Below are 22,383 nucleotides of genomic sequence, written 5' to 3'. Positions count from 1 at the left end.
GTCATGCGGTACAGAGGCTGGTTTAAATGACAGGTTACATACCACAGTTAGTAGTTCTGCAATTTCATTTTGAGTTCCTTTAGAATGCCTGGGTGAATATCGTCTGGTCCTGGTGACTTATTACTATAAATTTATCAATTTATTCCAAAACCTTCTCTACTGACACATCAATCTGGGACAGTTCCTCAGATTTGTCACCTAAAATGAATAGCTCAGGTGTGGAAATCTTCCTTGTGCTAAATGAATCAGTCTTCACTGCAGTGAAGACTGATGCAAAGAATTCATTTAGCTTCTCCGCAATGGCCTTATCTTTCTTGAATGCACTTTTAGCACTTCGATCATCCAGTGACCCCACTGATTATCTGGCAGATTTCCTACTTCTGATGTACTGAAAAATGGTTTGCTGTTAGTTTGTGCGTCTTTGGCTAGTTGCAAGGTTTTTTTCCTGACCTGTCTTCTTATACTTTTACACTTGACTTGGCAGAGTTTATGCTTCTTTCTATTTTCCTCAGTAGGATTTGACTTCCAATTTTGGAAAGGATGCCTTTTTGCCTTTAACTGCTTTTTTTACTTATTTAGTCATATTGGCACTTTTTTGATCCTCTTACTGTTTTTTAATTTAGGATACACATTTAATTTGAGCCTCTATTATTATGTTTTCTATGCAGTTTGCAGGCATTTCACTTGTGACTGTTCCTTTTAATTTCAACTTAATTAGCGTCCTCATTTTTGTGTAGTTCCCCTGAAGTGAAATGCTACTGTGGTTGGCTTCTTTGGTATCTCTCCTCCCCGCCTCCAAGGATTACGGTTGCTACCACCAAGTGGTTCAGCTATATTCACCTCTTGGATCAGATCCTGTGCTCCACTTAAGACTAAATCAAGAATTCTCTCTCCCCTTGTGGGTTCTAGGACTAGCTGCTCCAAGAAGCAGTCATTAATGGTGTCTAGAAACTTTAATTCTGCATCCCATCTTTCTGAGATGACATGTATCCAGTCAATATGGGGATCACTGAAATCCCCCATTATTACTGAGCTTTCTATTTTTATAGCCTGTCTAATCTTCCTGAACATTTCACACAATCACCATCACAGGCCTGGTCTGATGGTCGGTAACATATTCCTATTGTTATACTCTTATTATTCAAGCATGGAATTTCTACCCATAGAGATTCTATGGTACAGCTTGATTCATTTTAAGTTTTTTACTATATTTGACTCTATGCTTTCTTTCACATATAGTGCCTCTCCCCACCAGCATGACCTATTCTGTCATTCCTGTATATTTTGTACCCTAATATTACTATGCCCCATTGATTATATTCATTCCACCAAGTTTCTATAATGCCTATTATATCAATACCTTCATTTAATACCAGGCACTCAAGTTCACCCATCTTAGTATTTTGACTTTTAGCATTCATATACAAGCACTTATAAAATTTGTCACTTTTTAGTTGTCTGCCACTATGTTATGTAATTAAAAGGGAGACTTTCATTTGACCAATATCAGGGGGTAGCTGTGTTAGTCCGTATCCACAAAAACAACAAGGAGTCTGGTGGCACCTTAAAGACTAACAGATTTATTTGGGCATAAGCTTTCATGGGTAAAAAAACCCACCTGTTCAGATGCATGGAGTCTTTATCAATTTCTATCCTCTCCTCTTTACTAGAATTTAAAGAATACCCATTAATAGAGCCTCCCCTACAGGATGTCTTTGACCCAACTATGTGCTTCTCCACACCTGTCAGCTTTTCCCCCATACCTTCAGCCCTTAATTTAAAAGCTCCTCTACGGTCTTTTTAATTTTACATGCCTGCAATCTTGTTCCCTTCTGGTTTAAGTGGAGCCATCCTCCTATATAGGCTCCTCCTTTCCCAAAAGGTTTCCCATTTCCTAAAAAACCCAAACCCTCCTCCCTATTCTATCGTCTCCTCGACGTATTGAGACCCTGAAGTTCTGACTAACTGGCCCTGCACATGGAACTGGAAGCATTTCAGAGGATGCTACCACAGAGGTCCTGGACTTTTATCTCTTACCTAGCAGCCTAAATGTGGCCTCCAGGACCTCTCCCCTACCCCCATGTCATTTGTACCTACATGTACCACAACATGTACCAGCCTCTCCCAGCACTGCATATAAGCCTATCTAGATATCTCAAGAGATTCACAATCTTTTCACCCAGTAGGCAATTCACCAAACCACTGGCTTCAGAAACTACAGCTAAGAATGCATGCACTCAAATAACCCCCCTGCAGAATATGCCCTTCCATACCATCATCTTGCTACCGTTACTAGGTGACTTAAGTTTTCACTGCCATGTGGTAGAAATGGCAGAAATCACAAGCAGCAGCACACTGCTTCATTTTCTCAGTTTGATTAACTGACTGCATCAGCAAGGCAATGGAGAGAGAGAGGGAGGCCTGGCCACGCCTCCGTGTAGGAGCCGGCGAGGGGACATGCCACTGCTTCCGGGAGCTGCTTGAGGTAAGTGCTGCCCAGAGCCTGCACCTCCTCCCTCGCCCCAACCCCCTGCCCCACCTGATTCCCCGCCCACCTTCAGAACCCCTCAGTCCCAGTCCAGAGCACCCTCCTGCACCCCAAACCTCTCATCTGCAGCCCCATCCCAGAGCCCACACCCCCAGCTGGAGCCTTCACCCCCTCCCACATCCCAACCCCCAACTTCATGAGCATTCATGGCCCACTATACAATTTCCATATCCAAATGTGGCCCTCAGGCCAAAAAGTTTGCCCATGCCTGCTCTAGAGAATCCTGTCTTTTGCTGACTCATCCATATGCACACATTTATCTACCATTTTCTATGCTGATGACTCAAGTTTACCTTTGCATACCTTACACCTCTGCCCCCTTCGTCCAGTCCCACAAATCTCTTTCTGTGGCTGTGTTGAAATTGCAGCTGGTAGTATGCCTTCCAGTCTGGATAGACTGACACATTCCAGCTCAACTTGAGCCAGCTAAAATTAGCAATATGGATGTTGCAGCACAGGCTAACTGCCCACACAATCTCTGGGTCCAAGCTCAGGCATCATCATCGAATCTGCTATTATTAGCACTCTAGCTTGAGTGGAACTAGTATAGACCCATCTACCCAGCCTGAGAGGCATACTACCAGCTGCAGCGTAGACACACCCTCTGGTATTTCCTCTCGACTGATCTGCTGCTAACCCAATTTGAATGTGGCCAAAAATAAGCTTATTTTTTATTCCCAAACCCTGACCCCTTCACCTTTCCTCACTGCTCGGGATCACACTCACCAACATTCTCATAACTTCGAGGTTCTCTGACCCTTCCCCCTCTTGCATACATATAAAGACAATGTCTATCTCATCACTTTCCTCTTATTATTATATTATTTGTACAATTAGGGTGACCAGGTATCCCATTTTTAAAGGGACAGTCTTGGTTTTTGGGTCTTTTTCTTGTATCGGTGCCTATTACCCCCCACCGCCTGTCCCTTTTTTCACCCACAGTTGCTATCTGGTAACCCTATGTACAATCATAGCACATAGTAGCCCTAGTCATGGACCAGAAACCTAGAGTGCTAGACTCTGTACAAACACAGAACAAAAACATGTTCTCCAAGAGTGGCAGAACTGCAATCACTTCAGAACCCAAGCAAAATGGGAATTGAAGACCTTCTGACTTAACTTTTTGTACTGTCACCCATTACCACAGTGTTTGAGAACCAGCTGATGGCCCTTGGCTGTTGCCAGTATTCAAAGAGAACACCCAGGTTAGAATGTGAATACCAATCTCTTAGGACAACTGATACATTTCTGAAATGAATAGGTACAACTGCAGATTCACAAGTTGCACTGATTAAAAGTTTGGCCTAGTATTATTACTAATAAAAATTCACATTCCCATCTAATTAAATGTTCCTGGACTGTAGTTCAGTAGAGTTTATGTAGTGTTCTTCACACAGGACATCACTAAAAACTTCAGAGTGAGACGGTCACACTGTAGCCTAAAGAGAAAAGGAAGGTTTTTAATGTGATATTTAAAAAGAAGAAGAGACTGAGTCAGAAAGGGGAGAGGGGTTTTGGCTGAACAGAAGAATATATGGCAGGGATTGGCAACCTTTGGCATGCGGCCTGCCAGGGTAAGCACCCTGGCGGGCTGGGCCGGTTTGTTTACCTGCCCTGTCCACAGGTTTGGCCGATCGTGGCTCCCACTGGCCGTGGTTCACCACTCCAGACCCATGGAGGTGACGGGAAGCGGCGCGGGCTGAGGGATGTGCTGGCCGCCGCTTCCCGCAGCCCCCATTGGCCTGGAGCGGTGAACCACAGCCAGTGGGAACCGCAATCGGCCGAACCTGCAGACGCGGCATGTACACAAACTGGCCCAGCCCACCAGGGTGCTTACCCTGGCGAACCGCGTGCCAAAGGTTGCCAATTGCTGATATATGGTAATCAAACCAAATGATATTGCCACCCCATGAATCGGAGGGTGGATCAAAAACAGTCTCTTTTTATAAAAATAGATGTACTCATTCAAAAAACAAAACAAAAAGAAAAAACACACACATTGCCTTATCTTGAGCTCCTTACTGTTGTTGTTACTGTCATCTCCTGTCAGGAGTTGGTATTCCTATTGCAAGGGATGACTCAAGGGCAGCAATGAACTTTTTGCCTCATTAGATTTTTCTCTCCAGAGAGCAGTACCAGCAGAAAGAAGAATATCTGGTAAATATTGTCAAGGACATCAGAAACAATAATAATAAAAAAGCAACTAAATACATGTCTACTTTTCTCTAGTAAATATTGTGTTGAAAAAGTATTACATGCAAGACAGTTATATTTACCTAAATCCCTTATCAGTTCTCTCTGAAATTTACTAAAACAGCTACAATTTTCAAAGAAGTGTAAAACATCTGGAGATTTCCTGGCAGCCGTATATTATTTGATTTTTTTTAAAATAGTTCTTTTATTTTGCTTCTTCTGCCCAATCAACCAGACAGCTAGTGCTTTTTTTTTAATATATATTTTTTTAAATTAAAGCCATCTGGCCTGATTTTGGCATTCTGAGCAAATTCCGAATCTGTGTTCTCAGTAGGTCACTGACTATTACTTGGCTGCTCACAAATATAGATTTGCTTTTATCTTTGACAGCCTACCTAGCCTAAGTGGCTTCCATTTGATCAACTCATCTAGTTCTTACAAACTGAGTTTCCAGATAGCTTTGTTTCTGAATTGAAATTTTAATTTTATTTTATATTGGTATTGTTTCATGTTTCTCAGTAACTAATGCTAAGTCATCGTCCAGGGGAAGGAGAAGACGTGACAAAAAGACGTATTACCTCTGTATCAATTTTTGTAGTCATTCCTCTGAAGACTAGATGGGAAAAGAAATGGAACTTTTCCCCTTAATTTAGACTATGGTTTTAGCCAATCGTTCATCAAGATATTTGCCCTCAGTTATTTGAACAGGACCGTTAAGTGCTTGGCTTGCCTCTTCATTTGTCAGGACCTCAGAGATGCTGTCTTGCATCAGTGTTAATTAGTATAGCTGTGGCTGCAAGCATTCAGTGAGGCATCAGAGAGTCCAAGACTGTGGCAAAGGAGAATTTTTTAAAGGGTAAATTTGAGGTCTTTGATCTTCCTAGAATGATCCTCTGACACTCAGACAGTGCCACATGAAGGTGGCCCATGCAAAACATGTACCAGCAGCAAAGGCTGCAGAAAATGCTTAATTTATTTTCAGGGCAGTTTTCCATCCATGCAGGAGATTAGAAAAGCAAAGCATTTCAGGCACTTACCAGTACATAGTAGGGTAACGAGTACTATAGGAGACCATAAGAGATCAATAAAACAGCCCTACTTTTTTGCTTCTTTTTGGTGGGTTTACCTACCACATTGAGTGGGCCAGAATGAGTGCCCTGTCGAAATAAAATGTTATTTTCTCCTGGGGAGCCCAGAAAATAAAGCTTGGCAGAACTAAGAAAGATCCCTGAACCCTCTAAACTCTGTAAATTAACAATTTTTCGGTGCTCTATGAATCTGCAGACCCACCTGATAACTCTGCTAGGAGTCAGAAAGAAGTGAGGATTTTCCATACGGTGGAATTAAGTCCTTCAATTGACAATTCTGTTCCTGCCTGAAGGAGCAGGGAAAGCCCGCTATTAGAATGGTAAAATTGCCAGTGGTGAAGAACTCACAATTCTGTACAATATACTGCAACATCCACCGAATATTCCAGGGAAAACTAGCTGAGTAAATATACAATACATTATCTCATCTAGTTCCTTAAAAATATTTCTGCTAGATTTCACTGAAGTCTTACAGTCTGATTCAACAGAGCACAGTTCCTGTAGAAGATGGCAGAATGATTTACCAACATTTACTTTTAAGATCACATTAAACACATTTCAGGTAATGCTCAGTCGCAAGGAGACCTGTAAGCTTGAACTGCTTTCAGTAATTTTATAGAAAAAATACTGATATCAAATTTAAAAATAAAAGTCTACTTTTATTGCACAACGAATAGCAGAATAATGCAATTATATTATATAACTGACCTACAACAACAATGTACTGTCTGACTTTTTGCAGAATTAATATCAAATGTTCTCTTCATCTCAACACCCCAATATGTTGCTTATCAATTGCAATAGCTACAATACTTAAATATATCTGCCAGTTTCAGTTTGTCAATGCCAGAGAGTTTATAACCCTGTAATTAAACAAAGTAAACATTCAATAAGTATATTTTCAATAAACATCACTAGTCTGTATTACAACCAAAGTTGGTCAAAAATTTTTGCCTGAAACTTTTGGGAGGGGCAGAAAACACAGATTTGGGTTAACTGAAAAAATTCACAAAATTCATGTTGTTTTTGGCAAATTGTTTCAGTCAAAAAAAGAAGAGAAAAAGATTCAGAAACAACTAAACATTCATTTCAGCATTATCTAAACCAGGGATTTGGAGCAATCAAATTTTTGAATTGCTCCACTCCGGCTCCGGGCAAAAACCTACTGGCCCATGCTCCAGCTCCGGGCTCCACTCCAAAGCCCTGATCTAAACTAAATGTTTCGATTTTGGGGATTAGATTCACAAGGGGATGTTCGTCCCATTCACAAAATCATAGGGCTGGAAGGGACCTCGAGTCCAGCCACCTGCACAGAGCCAGGAACAAGTAAATGAAGGAAAACCTAAACTGGAGGAAGAGGAGTTGGCAGTCAGGGCACTCACCTGGGATGTGGGAGACTCAGGGTTTGGCTACACTTGCAGATGTGCAGCACTGGGAGTTACAGTTGTGTTCGTACAGCTGTGTAGGGAAAGCGCTGGTGTGTGGCCACACTCACAGCTACCAGCGCTGCAGTGTGGCCACATTTGCAGCATTTGCAGCGCTGTTGGGAGTGGTTCATTATGGGCAGCTATCCCAGCGTTCAAGTGGCAGCAACGTGCTTTTCAAAAGAGGGGGGTGGGGTGGAGTGTGACCGGGAGCAGGGGAGAAAGAGAGAGTGGATTTTTGGAGCCGACACTGTGTGTCAGCTCCCTGCCTTGCAAAATCTGAACATTTCCTCGACCCCTCATTCACTCTTAACTGCAAATAGCCTGCAGACCAGATAAGCAGCTGCTCCAACAGACTCCCTTTCTCCCCCTCCCCCCCGCTGCTGTTTCTCTTCTCAAGCAAACACTAGCTGTAGACATTCATTCCCTTGCCTGCCTCATTCACAGCAAGGTAGTGTTAGATTGTTCACAGTCAGTTACAGATTGATCACAGCAAACAAGAGCTGTGTTTGTTTTTTAGATAAGCAGCTCCCGGAGCCCCGAGTTCACAACAAAACAAAGAGAGGCATCATAACAAAACAAAGAGAGTAATTTAGTTAAAAGCATTCTGGGATATCTCCTAATACCCTGGAGGCCAATAACAGCGCTGGTGTGTGGCCACACTTGACGAGCAGCGCTGCATCACCAGCGCTGCACTCGTTATACCCCAACCAGACCAGGTGTACAGCCAGCGCTGCAGCCAGGGAGTTGCAGTGCTGGATGTGCCTTGCAGGTGTGGACAGTTACTAAGTTGCAGCGCTGTAAAGCCTCCACCAGCGCTGTAACTCTCCAGTGTAGCCAAGCCCTCAGGTTTGATTCCCTTTTCTAGGGTGGAAACTTGCCCTAACCACTAACCTATAGGGTAGTCTGGGTGTGTCTCTCTCAAGATCTCCTTTTGAAACCTGCTGCACTTTGCATAAAATACCTGAATATTCATTGGAGAAGAGACTCTCATATCCCCTCTCTCAGGTGACTGTCCAAACCACCTACCTACAAAGTCATTCTCTCTCTCTCTCTGGCCCAATGAACATTTTTTATACAAAGTGAATTTCAATTTGCCAAGAAGTCTGAAAAATGTTGATTGGGATTGATCCAAAATGATTTTTTTTTAAAAAGCCAGAGAACCAAAAAAAAAAATCAGTATTTGTACAGCTCTAATTAAAACAATGACACAGCTATCTCCTAGCTAAAAGTTACAAATGGCTGCATCATCTCAACGGATCAGAAAGAAAGAATGTCAGACCGATTACCTAAATCAGTGGTTTTCAATATGGGGTACCCAAGCTCTCATTAGGGGACGCATGAGACAACACATTTTATTTAGTAAGACTTGGCAATCTAACCATCGATATATTATGACCCTATCTCAGATGGGGGTATGTGGTAGACTACATTATTTGGAAAGGGGTACACAGCCTAAAAAGTTTGAAAACCACTGACCTAAATGTTACTTGGGTTACATGTCAATAGAATTCGAATGCACTGTGAGTTACAGCTACAAAACACATCAACATTCCTCACAAAGAATTCAGGAGGAACGTACATCTCTAAGCATGGGTAGTCCCTCTGTGGAGCAGTTCCAAACCTAAGTGGGAGAAGATGAAAGCACAGACCAGAGGAAGGGAGCGCAGCAGAGGAAAATTTTCAAATACATTCCTCTTATTTGCGCAAAGACTGAATATAAAAAAGCGTAGACAAATTAAAGGAATTTCAGATCAAAACAGAAAAAACTTTTTGTCAACTCACAGAAAGCCTCCTGTGAGTCCTGTGTTGTTCTTAAATGCATACCCTCATCTAGTCAGCAGTCCAAAATTAACAGCTGGCTAAAACCCTTCCAAAAGGAAACATAAGCTTGTAGTGTAGTTAACAGATGGCGGCACAGGTTATGAAATTGGGCTTCTCTTCTGCCTCTTAACATAATCTTTTAAAATGTTCAGCTGAACTGTATATTTAAATAGTCCTTCTTACTACTGTTTAGAATTCTACTGATGAAACAAAGCTGAACATCTGTATATTCTAAACATACGAATGTGTGATAAGTACATATGTAGAGAGTATCTCCTACCCTGAGTGTTACTACCTATCAGTTTCCAGCAACAGAAAGAATTTGCAAATTAAAAAAATAAAACTTCAGGGTTATTTTCTTATGCCTCAAGTAAAAAGGGCAAAGGGGCATGTCAGGACACCGTACTGCTTATTCAGATCTGACAGGCTGACTTTCCACATTCACTCCATCCATGGATCCCATTGTCTAGCTTCATGATATCCCAGCATTCATTCTGCTGGTGATGCCACACCTATCAAGCCATATATCAGGGACTGAAACCTGATTATTATGAAGATAAGACAAGTGCCACCATCTCCATTCAATGTTGCATGGTGTTTTTAAGTCTTCAATATTAATCTCAAGTGCTACAGTATAACATAATATTTCCTAACTTTTAAAATACTGTATACAATACTGTGGAAAGTTAATGTATTTGCCCCCTTGACAAGCACCAGTCTTCAGCACTGTTCAACAGCCTTTAGGACATCACCAGAGTAGCGCAAACCAGGTCATCTATCTTAAGCCTAAACCAGCATTTGCATCTGGGTGGCAGAATCTTTGTTATGTTGACATCAAAAAGAGGTCAGTGGAAGTAATTATAAGTGTGCTGATATATTTGTTGTCCTCTTTATTTGGGGCAATCATAACCTACTATCATCCAAACATTCACCTTCACCTCCACCTCCATCCAAAAACAGAAAAACCCCAACAACGCCAGATAGCCATTCTGTTCCAACAACACAGTCATATTCCACCCTGACAGGGGCTCCCTTTTAAGTGATGGGACAGCGAATTGTCTTATACATATTATATATTACCTTGTTGTATTTTATATCCATTATATTTTCTTTAGTAGAATAGAAATAAAAGTATCATCTCTTTTATATAATGTACTCAAGGGCTTGAAAATCTACTAGCTGTAGTAGTGGACTTCAGTATTGTTGCAATTCAATTTACATAAATTTCAGGTGCCATAAAGCCCTTTACAATACTGGTTCCATTTCTAGAAAATAGTATTATATTTTATTATAAAATATCTACTCAGTGCAAAAAAAAGAACAAAAACAAAAAAAACAGTAACGTAAACAATATCTGTAATGTTTTATTTTCAGTCTTTCATAGAATCATAGAAATGTAGAGCTGGAAGGGACGTTGAGAGGTCATTAAATCCATCTCCCCCATGCTGAGGCAAGAGCCAAGTATACCCATTCAATAACATAGGAAAATGGTTCTCAACCGGGGGTACGTGTACCCCTGGGGGTATGCAGATGTCTTCCAGAGGATACATCAACTCGTTTAGATATTTAACAACAGGCTACATACAGGGGTGGCTCTAGACATTTCGCCGCCCCAAGCAGGGCGGCATGCCGCGGGAGGCGCTCTGCCCGTCGCTGGTCCCGCGGCTCCGGTGGACCTCCCGCAGGCGTGCCTGTGGAGGGTGCGCTGGTCCCGCGCGGCCACCGAAGCCACGCAGAACCAGCGGACCCTCCGCAGGGATGCCTGCGGGAGGTCCACCGGAGCCGCCTGCCGCCCTCCCGGCGACTGGCAGAGCGCCCCCCAAGCACGTGCTTGGCGTGCTGGGGTCTGGAGCCGCCCCTGGCCACATAAAAAGCACTAGCGATGTCAGCAGAAACTAAAATTTCATACAATGACTTGTTTATACTGCTCTATATACTATACATTGACATGTAAGTACAATATTTATATTCTAATTGATTTTATAATTTTATGGTAAAAATCAAGAAAGTAAGCAATTTTTCTGTAATAGTGTGCTCTGACACTTGTCTGATTTTATAAGCAAGTAGTTTTTAAGTGAGGTAAAACTTGGGGGTACAAAAGACAAATCAAACTCCTGAAAGGGGTACAGTAGTCTGCTGCTCAGACATGACAAGGTATTTGAAAGTATCTTCAGTATTAAGGAGGATAAAAAGGGCCAAAAATATACACAAACAGTCCGCCACACACAGCCATCCAGAAATTACTCTCTATAGTTTACTACTCTTCCTTTCCTCTCTCATGTCTATGGATTTTAGCATTTTTCCTTTCAGTTGTTTTCATACACTGAAAAATAGGACATTTTTATGATCATAAACTAATTATTTAGGATGGGGGAGCTAAGGGGAAAATTAACATCTCCTAATGGCAGGTTTATCATCAATAAAGACCTAATTTGTTTATGATTTTATAGTCTTTTAATATTAAAAAATATACGTCATGGCTGTGAAGGGTGGTTGGTTAATGCCTACACATCTTCAGAGATGGAAGGTCAAAGTATAGATCTCATTCAGGTCAGAAATTAAACAAATTAGTTGATTTCAACCTAATCCCAAATGGTTGGTTATTACAATCATAAAGCTACTACACAGAGTAATTTGTCACAATTGTCTGTCTCTGCTCAGAAGATGCCCAAGACTAGCAAAAGTGTTGAAGGTCGGACTGATGTGAAGTGGCAGAACCAACTGAGAAAGTCTTTAAGTACCTAACTTGCCTATGCTTGGCTCAGCTCTACCCAGAATTCTTAGTCCCGCACTTTTACAACTTCAAACAATTTATATAATCAAGCACACACAAAACAACATATGCAGATAGAAGGACTGATCAGTGATCAGCCTATAATCCATGTACAGGGCAGGTCGTCTTTATAAAAGTAAAGAGATAGCAAAGATATAGTACCTGAACTAAGAAGTTTCTGGGTTGCTGAAAACCTGGACTACAGCATGCTTGGTGTGGATGGAATCTGAAGAATTTAGCTGCAAAGCTCTATTAAATCTGTACTGAGCATGCACAAAGTGCAACTTGGCCAAATTTGGGTGGATTTTTACAGGGATGGCAAAGACACATCACTGACACAAAGGTCAACTCCCTGCCAAAATTTCAATCCCTGCTCCAAAGCATGGGGGCACTAGTGGTTTTCAAAAAAAGATTACTTAAATTTTTAACATGGTCAAAACAATTTTTCTTTAACCTAGTTCTCTGAAATGGCTTAAATTTTAGAAGGTACATACTATACATTTTTAAGTGATTTATTTTGAAAACTTTTCAGATTAGTTTTACAGCTATATCAGAAAATGAATGATTGTTTGGTTATTTCATTTGCCAAAGGTAATTGAAGCAGATATTTATGATGTCACTGGGAGGTGAACTATCTCCAATTCAACAGGTTAATCATTAATATCTGGAGGATTTTTTGCCATCCTGTATTTGGAAGAAAACATCACCAGACAGACATTTAAATGGTTTTATTTAACTAAAACAATGTTATGTATTCTGGATTTTTTTTCTTCAAACAGCAAACATATAATCTTTTAACAAAATAAGCATATGAATTTTTGAATTCAGTTAAACATTCAAGTTTTTTAAAATCTGGTTTGTTTTTGTTAAAATTCTTGTTAACTAAAATAGTTAAATTAAATGTTTATTTTTAAAAAACAAAAATTAAATTGACTATATCAGCCAGGTCAACATGAAAAACTTAAAATATTAGCTTCTGCAGCAAACTCAGTTGTATTCACCTTCAATTCCCTGTTTACTCATAATCTGGAAGAGAAAAACAAGCTTTCCTGCTTTTTCAGGTCCCAAACCATTTCTCAATTGGAATGAATTAGTCCAAAGGAAGAAAATATTCTTTCTGCACCGACAGAAGAAGCTACTGCTGTTAAAAGTGAGATTATCACTTCAACAGTCTCTGAATGCAAGTGTTTAAGTGGCTTCCACCAGTTCACTGATATGACTTTCTTTAAAGCATCATCAGAAAACATATATTTCTTGATTGGTTCATCCTTAGCTCTGAAGTTTATTATAATTGGCATTATGGAGGGACGATTGCTGGATGCATTTGATCAAAAAAATCCAAAAGATCCGATTTAAATTTAAAAAAAATCAGTTTTTTTTTTAAAAACATTGATTTTTATCCACCCTGGTTTCACAACAGCTATTAATTATTCTGCATAATTCTTCTTTGTAAAGACTAAAATAAAAAACGTATAGTGCCAAGATGACATACAAACTTCAACCCTTATTAGTACACTGTACATCAACTAAAGTCACTGAACATTATTCCAAACACAGTCACATTCATGCTACCAGCCCAACCAAGTACCAATGTGTAATAAAACCTATTACATCCAGTATTTTAAACCTTTTTGATACTGTATAGCTCATTATTAGCCATTCTCAGTCACTCATGATACAATACATAATGCTATGAAAAGAATATCTGAGCCAATGTAACCTGGTACTTAAGCTCCATTGGAAACTATCAACTTTTTTTTTTTTTTTTTTTTTTTTAAAGGCCACAGTTCTAAAATAACCGAAGTGCTCTGCTGATGGCTCATTAGGGTAACAAGGAAATAGGTATTGTTGGATAACTAATCAAGCTCAACACACCAGCAGCATCTTAAAGTTATACCACAGCTCTGAAAGGCATACTTGATTAAATATTGATCTCCACTATTTATTTTTATTATAAACAATAATGGAATCTCGATATTAAATATATACGTCAGTATTCTAAGGGACTATAAGCAGTATCATTTGAAATGTTTGTTACAGAGTTCAGAAACAGGTTAGTGTGGCACAGATGACTGTTAGACCACAATGCACTGGGACATCATGCTAACTGCACAGAGGAGATATTAACCAACATTGCAGTATCCAACTCTGAAGTGGGATTACTTTTGAGATAAAACACATTCTCTTCTCACTGTTTAATCTCAAAAAAAGAAAAAAAACCACCATGTTATGTTTATTTTTAAAAAGGTACCACGTTTACATCTAAGTATTTCAGAGAATTTCTTATCTTACATAACTTAATATGATGTAACAAAGATCATAGGAAAGCTTCCAAAAGAGCGAAGACCCAAGTTTTTCAGGGTCATCCATACCTGAAATACTGGCATTACAAATTGAAGTCCAGATCTGCAGCTGAATAGCACTAAAACAAGAGAGCCACCACTGTTTCCCCATGAATCTATGGCTGTCCCGGCACAAGTCCAGGTCTTTGGTGTAAATCAGATGAGCCTGAACAGTACTTGAATTGATGACAGCTACCAGGAGCAATCAGAGTCCATTCCAGACAGACAGACATACAGTGTAGGAGTGCCATGGACACTCTTCTTAGCTGGACCCACTGAAGTATAGGGAAGTTTTTTTGGTGGAGTACTAACACAAAGCTGGCACAGTGCTGAACAGGACCTGGTCCTATTTATATCTGTTTTATTACCTGGCTAATAAAAATGGGATACATCAAACTCAGTCAATTTATATATATTTCTATCTCCATAATAACTGTATTGTGGAACAAAATAATCTCTTAACTGGAAAGATAATTAATTGTATGGGATTCTACCACTAGCTTTCCATAAAGTTTTGAAATCCATCTCTGAAAGAATTTTAGGTAAGAAATAGAGATATGTGGACCCAACAATGACAAATTATTTTTAAGCCACTTTGCCATTGCCAGAAACTATGGAAAAAAATTACTTGAAAAGAGTCCAATCCTGCATCAGTGGTGTCATCATTTTGCAATGTGTCAAGTTCCCTCCTCTTTCAGATGCTTTTATAAACTTAGTGGCTCTCTGTGGAGACTCTTTTTGGAGAAAATTTATAGTACGTTTTGATCAACACCCTCATCCTTTTTAGTGCAAATTTCAAACACATCTATGATGATTACTAGATGCAAGGTTAGAGAGAACCTGCCCATGGATTCCACTGACTGCAAATGTCAAACTAGAGCATATCAATCCTCCTCTATCAACCAACCACCCAACCAACTGTGAAACTGACAGTGGCTGTCAAAGAATATTTGAATTTTCACTCCATGCTTTAGGACGGCTCGATGTTACTTCTTTAACAAAGTTTAAATATTTCTGAAGACTTACACACCAGAAGTTTAGAATTACTACAACTGAGAAGATCTCATCTTTTTTCCATTGGCATAACAAATAAAGATATCCTTGGCACAATTTTACCAATATTCTTGGAAGTCCCCTTCAGCAATATTATTCTCCAAATTTTCTTTTCTGATGTAGAATCAATAGCATTAACTAGGAATGCTTTTGGCTGCTTAGAGACAATTTCAGGAATTTTCTCATATTTGACCAACAATCCCTACAATTTTAAGTGCTTGTTCTTTAATTTTTTCCTTCACTATTTCTTCATTTTCATCACAAGCAGAATCTAGTGGTGGACCTGTCATTTTAAATTTGTTTGGGGAAGTATATCCAGGCCAAAATGCTTCAGCCATTTCTTTAAATTGCTCATTTTGTGCTACCCTGGAGGTGGTTAGCATACTAAGAGGTTGCAACTCCTATCAAATGCAAGTTGTTGTTATAGCATAGACATAGGTTGATCTTTAAAAATTTTTGGATGCCAAAACCAGAGACTACTCCAAAACTAAGCTGAAGACGTGCTAAAAGGTCTGAAATTTAGATTTAAGTCAGCACCCTGGCTAGGATTAGATTACAATGATGGAATCAAAAGTTTTCACTGTTACTAAATTTAGAATAAATAGCCAATATCTAGTGAATGCAATAGTGCAGATAGAAGACTGAAAAATAAGATGAGCCAGCCAGCTATATACAGAACCAGCAAGATTACCCAGAACTTTCCAGAAGTGTCTAGAATCTTGCAAGACCACTCTCCCAAGAATAATGTAAATTCTTCAGAGCGAGAAAGAAGGTCAGAAGTTTAAAAAAAAAAAAATAGAAAAAATTCTCTAAGACTCAGGGGCTGGATTTCTCTGTGGGGAAAAACAGGTTTTATTTTTGGGTTTGGGGATTTTTTTTGTTGTTGTTGCAGATTATTTACTTTGTGTATTTGACAGCACTTTGCATATAGTCAGTTCCACTGTTTCTCCAAATTATTTCTAGCATTTATCTTACAGTAGCGCTCAATGGGTGCAGACAGGACTGGAACACTATTGTGCTGTGCACTGTACAAGCATATATGAAAAAATAGTTCCAGCCCTCAAACCTGACACTAAAACTTATTTAAACATAGAAACAGACAAGATCTGGGTACAAGTGTAGATGCAAGTAAGCCCCATGTATTCCACGTTCCATAGCCTCAGATTGCAGCCCTTTCACAGAGCTGTGCTCCAGAATCTAAAGAGAATATATATCTAGAGAGAGAGAGAGAGAGTCATAGTGATCATGGAAAAAACCTTGAAAGCATCAACACTGTTACCTGCCTGAGTTTGCACAGAGACTAAAACAATAGCTCTGAGAACGGTGAATTGCCCCATTAATCTCAAGCAGAGCCCTGTGGACTCCAGAGCTGCAGAATTTGGCTATTTTTTGAGATACAAAATTCAACATTTGTTGATGTAGAGTTCATCATTTTGCTACAGCCAGGTGCCCAGCTTTTGTTTTCCGTCTCTCAGTCTTTCCAGGACCTACCAGCAGTTGCCGCTGGCTCCCCAGCATCCCCAAAATGGGAAATTAATTGGATTATAGTGTGTGCTCCCTGCGCTGTTTCATGGAACTAGACAACGGGGAGCTGGAGAGCAAGAACTGGAGTCCAGCTTCCAGCCAGGAAACAGGGAACCAGAAAATAGGCTGATGACTTAACTTGCCTGGAAAACAGTGCAGCAGAATGCCAGGAGGAAATGTCCCAATGAAGCAGACTATAAGCCCTGTCAGTTCCTTGCACAATGGTGGAAGCAAGCTCTGTGCCAAACAACTCGAACAACAACATAGGAGCCAAGGCCCAGGGAGAGGAGCTGGGCCACCTGGAGAGAATGGCAAAAAAACCCTCATCTTCAAAAATAACCCTGGATAAATTTTCCATCTCAGAATTTTCAACTATTTTCACAGAGACAGATCTGTGTTTGTGTGGGGGAATAAGATATGGGGCATTTTATTGCAAAAGAGTAAATTAACACTGGCTAAAAGTTATGGATGGGTACTGTGGAATTTGGTCCTATTCTGCCATGGAGTACAAAATGCCCTGCATACTAACGAATGATCATAATGATGACTGGTACACCTGGTTAGATACATGGGTTGTTCTGTTTTGTTTGTTGGGCGGGGGGAATGTATGAATATTTTCAAATAATTTTAGAGGTTGCCTAGTATATATGTGACATCAGCTTTGAGCATGTATGGTCCTGATCACAGCCGCAGGTAACAGGAGAGTGTGGGAAGACAGGCAGGGAGAAATGTCTTGTCCCTGTAAAAGCAACACTGCAATATGTTACATACCCTGGTTCAACATATAGGGAGTCAGAAAAGGAGCTTTCTTCATCCTGATCCCCTCCCACATCCCCCACATTCCCCCCCCTTCCTCCCACACACACACACAGGAGGGGCAGTAAAAAAAGGAAGACGACAACACAGGAAATGGTACACTATGATCTGTTTCACTCTCTTCTGCATCAGGAAAGAAAGAATACCCAAATGCTTCCTGGCTGCAAACTGGATAACATAGATAATGTTTTCACCCCTCTTAGCCATAAATACAGAACACAATATAGCATGAATAAATATTTAAACTCTTCAGACTGGAGAAGGGGATGTAAAATGCACAGAAATAACATTTATTAGTCACTCCCTCAAGCTCTCCTTGATAAAGTTAAACACAGTCAACTTGATATCTAATCAGTTTAAAAAATAAGAAAAGTGATTTCAGATTCTGTCACAAAGCCTACAAAAAGTAAAAGGAGGAAGGGTAACTAAAATAAATAAGGTAAGAGGACAAAGATGCACCTCTTTTTGAATTTTGTCCCCATAAATGAAATGCTGTGAATAAAATCAAATATGTTTAGCTACTTTATTTCCAACATATTATGTTGATATTCTCCTTGACTATTCTTATATTTAGAATTTTTTAAACTGGTTGATGGATACTGAAACTTAACTGCAACACAACTACTTCTTCAGGTACTTCTTCCACTCTCCTACTGCACCTTCTTTCAGGCTGCCCCATCTGCCTGAGGCCATATCCCTGTCTGGTTTTCTCCATCAAGTCTCATGAAATCACACTTCACAGGTGCCACACACCTGCTCCCTACTTTTAACTTCCTGAAATTGCTTGTACAGGCACACATATAAACCCCTTCAAAAACCGTGGAATAAGTTTGGAACCAGGTTTTGTTGTTGTTGTTTCCCTTCTTTTGTCCACTGTCCTCATTACCCCTTTAGATTATAGGGTTTCTGCCCGAAAAGCACCTGTCTTGTGTCTGTTAAGTGCCTAGCAGGGAAGATGCTAATTACGTTTTACTAAAAATAGGCATTCCACACACCATAATGTCTTTTGCTTAAGTCTTAGTATATGGACTCAAACAGACGGTATAAAATAATTTAATATAGTCTATAAATTCCTAATTTTAAAATGTTTTGTTGTTTACATGGTGCCCATGCAAAAGGGGTCAACAAAAAGAATATTTCCCTCAAACATTACCCAGAGAGAGAAACGTATGGAACGTAACATAGCAGACATGCAAAGCGTGGCCCGGGATATGCAGGGGTGACAGAGTTTTAATTTAATAATTGGAGATATACCAATCTCCTAGAACTGGAAGGGACCTCGAAAGGTCATCGAGTCCAACCCCCTGCCTTCACTAGCAGGACCAATTTTTGCCCCAGATCCCTAAGTGGCCTCCTCAAGGATTGAATTCACAACCCTGGGTTGAGCAGGCCAATGCTCAAACCACTGAGCTATCCCTCCCCCCCTTGTTCATGCCCTCAGTAATGTCTGAAGGCGCAGGAAGGACTCAGTTTGACACTAAGCCATAAAAGGTGCTTTTCAAAGATGGAAGTCCTCAAAAAGAAATTACATTTGTAAGGAAGAGTGTCGTAACAGTACAAGATACATGGACACAGCCCTGCAAGGTTCACGTGACAGTCCCACTGGAATCCCTGGAATTACTCATTTAAGTAATAGCTTCTGTATTGAGCCCATTTTTTTAGTAGCTTGTGCTGAACCAATCAACTATGCTTATATCAAAACTCAAACAGAAAACTATTAAATATTTTCATTAAGTCAAAAGAGTAGAGTCAAATTAATTACATGAATCCACAAACCACTTAGTGCCTTTTTATTTTTACTGAAGAAATAGGACTTGCAAACAGATCACTTGTTATCTACAATCTATTTCCAACCACTACTACATGGCAAAACTGGCCACTTTTCTGGTGAAAATGTTTGAAATACTCACAGATGATCCCTATGGTCACTGCCACCCCCAATATTCTTTTACTACAACAGGGAACTATGAGAAAAAAACAAACAAAATTAGGCTCAAGTCCTGCAATACAATCTTCTACCACTGACCTCTACACATGTCTAGTGTCCTAATTAAGTTGATGAAACGCCACACAGGCACACAGGTCAACACTAGCAGGTTTCACTGAAGAACTGGAGCCATAACCTTTAAGTAGCATGTATTGCTACAATAGTAGCGAAACACATACTTATAAAATAATGTTTGGAATGTGGTGTGTCATAATCTACTTTGTTAATGGAATGCAAATGATAAAGAATTAGCATGTTAATCACTTAGGACTGATGTGTTGAAATGTTTAGCCCCATAAAAAGAGACTAATTCTAGAGGAAGTCAATCAAACATGTGACTGAAGAGAAAGAGGTCAAAGCTTTGCACATATTCAAATACTGTACTAGCCAAAAAAATCTGTACAGTTTTCATAGATTTATATAAATTCAGAATATATACACACACACAACATTGCTAATTTCCACTGATAGGAAGAGCTATTGCAAATTACTACATTTTGCAAAGCAGCAATTAAAATAATAAAAAGCAGATACTAAATCGTTTATCTGACAAATACAGTTTAGCTTTAATTATTTATTATAATACTTCAGTGTTTTGTAACAGGTTTTGTAAATGTGATGAATTTTAGTAATATGACATCCCTCCAGACTACTATTAAATCCTTGAGAACTGGGAAAAGACCCCTGCTTGTGCATACAAATTATGGAGTGGGTGGATTAGGGAAATGCAAATTACCAAGACTCAACAGTAAATACAAACATAAACAAGGTGACAGCCTGATAAATGTTTCTCTTTTAGGAACAATCAGTTTAAACAGCAATTACTAGAAAATGTGAGCTTTTGGGGTGAGGAGGTTGTTGATAATAGGAGACTAAGGGCTAATCTACACTGGCAATGTTAAAGCACTGCTGCAGCAGCACTTTAACGTGGCTTGTGTAGTCGCAGCAGAGCACTGGGAGAGAGCTCTCCTGGCACTCTAAAAAATCCCACCTCCACGAGGGGCATGGCTACCAGCGCTGGTGCACTGTCTATACTGGCGCTTTACAGCGCGGAAACTTGCTGCGCTCAGCGCGCTGTTTTTTCACACCCGAGCGAGAAAGTCTCAGCACTGTAAAGTTCCAGTGTAGGCAAGCCCTAAGAATGAATATTCCCATGTTCTTTCTAACAATTTATCTATACTTAATACCCAAGTTTCCACAGTGTATATGCCACAAGCCTTCTAAGACAAGACAACTGCAGCTAAAAAAAAATAATGCAGAAATCTATCGAAATGGTCCTAAAAAAGCCTGCATGAATGTATACCCTCAGTTAAAATGAATGGATACTGACGTTATCATTTGATATTTCATCCCTATATATCCAAAAAATCACTACTACTAACAATCTTCTTGATTATGAACAAATGGCATATCTTTAGGCCTAGACTTTACTACTAGCAATGTGCCAATATGGCATCAGAATAATTACTACTTTTAAAAGATGTAACAGTTTTTATAGCTAAAATATTTTTATTTCTATCATTTAAATGTGTACATTGATATAAAATCAAGTCTTCAGCACAAGAAGTCTAGTGCCAGCACAATGATTACCAAGTAGGTAGGGTCCAGGAGTACTGTGGAGGGGCAATTTGCTCAGCTCATGGAAAGGGGAGAGAAGAGTGCTTCCTGTTGCTGTCTAGAGGCCCCTCCAGCCAATTTCAAAAACAATGCTAAGAGATTTGTATCCAGCCCTCCACAGCTAGAGTAAGACTTGCTGTGATATGACGCATTAGTCAGGGAGGGGAAGAGGGAAGACTATTCAGCGTATCCTCAGGGCTAAGGAGACCCTGGAAGGAAACATACACTAAATAATATTATGACTGAAAATTATAGTGGAAAGGATTCAGATTGAGACACAACAGTCCCCCCATCCTCCAAGTCATAATATACAGAATATATTTGAGAGAGAAAAAAAAACCCATAAATGATTTTAAAACATTTCAATGGCTATTTTATTACTTCTCTTTTTTTGGCAAAATGTAGTTTTTCTACAGCAGCCAAAATGACTCTCTGCAAGAAACAATGAAAGTAAGCTCCCAAATGGTACCACTATTCCAACAGCCTGATTAGCATGAATATGCATCATTAACTGCATATCTACTATGCCTGAAACAAGGGCTATCCATCTTTACATTATTTTTACAGTACTAGGTTATGAAGGCAAAATGTAATTTCACACCAAATGACAGAAGCATGGACATGTCTTCTGCTGTAAGACAAAGTCACCACCAATCACCTTGAAATATGAAGAATGAAGTGATATATGGAAAAGATTTGCTGCAAGAATAAAGAGGTAACATATCAAAATATATTAACAGCTTCTTTCAAAAAGCTTCTTTCAATATATAACATCAGAAAATTCATGCTGCAAATAGATTAATTAGCAGACCTGAAAGACTAGTGCAAGAACTCCCTCCTCCTCCCCCCCAAAGCACCAGAATATGCCCATCTATACACCTTTCTGGTTTTAAATGTATTGATCTTGCAGGTCCAAAAAGGGGTCAACAGAGAACTATACTGGTCGAAGTACAGTTCACTAAAAGAAATACAACTGCCCTTGAAAAATGTCAATATTGCAGCTAGTACACAAGAGATCCTATTGTGTAAATAGATGCGTGAGTTTTTGCCTGTTGACGTGTATTAAGTGAACAGATTACCTCCCTATCAATGCTAGATGCCAAAGTGTTGGTGGGAAAGAGGGTAGGGGGGCAGAGAGACAGGATGGGGCCGAATTTCAGCTGGTTCTGGAGGATAAACGCTTTCCAGTATGCT

General features: G+C 39.7%; 1 protein-coding gene across 2 annotated transcripts in view; it reads right to left on the bottom strand.

Annotated features, from left to right (window-relative positions):
* Positions 1–22,383, bottom strand: part of UBL3 (ubiquitin like 3) — a 61,749-nt gene that overhangs the window by 38,068 nt on the left and 1,298 nt on the right. The window contains exon 1 of one of the 2 annotated variants that reach the window (XM_045016730.1): positions 9,081–9,195. The exons of the other annotated variant lie outside the window; for it this stretch is intronic. Within the exon in view, the coding sequence (XP_044872665.1) occupies positions 9,081–9,086 (6 nt within the window). The 5' untranslated portion in view covers positions 9,087–9,195. Of the gene's footprint in view, positions 1–9,080; positions 9,196–22,383 lie in introns of those variants that run through there. 2 annotated transcript variants of the gene reach the window in all.

Source organism: Mauremys mutica, chromosome 1 (genome assembly GCF_020497125.1).
Source record: "Mauremys mutica isolate MM-2020 ecotype Southern chromosome 1, ASM2049712v1, whole genome shotgun sequence".
NCBI lineage: Eukaryota > Metazoa > Chordata > Testudines > Geoemydidae > Mauremys > Mauremys mutica.
The sequence above is the reverse complement of the archived record's forward strand: the minus strand, read 5'-3'. Positions and strand labels throughout refer to the sequence as shown.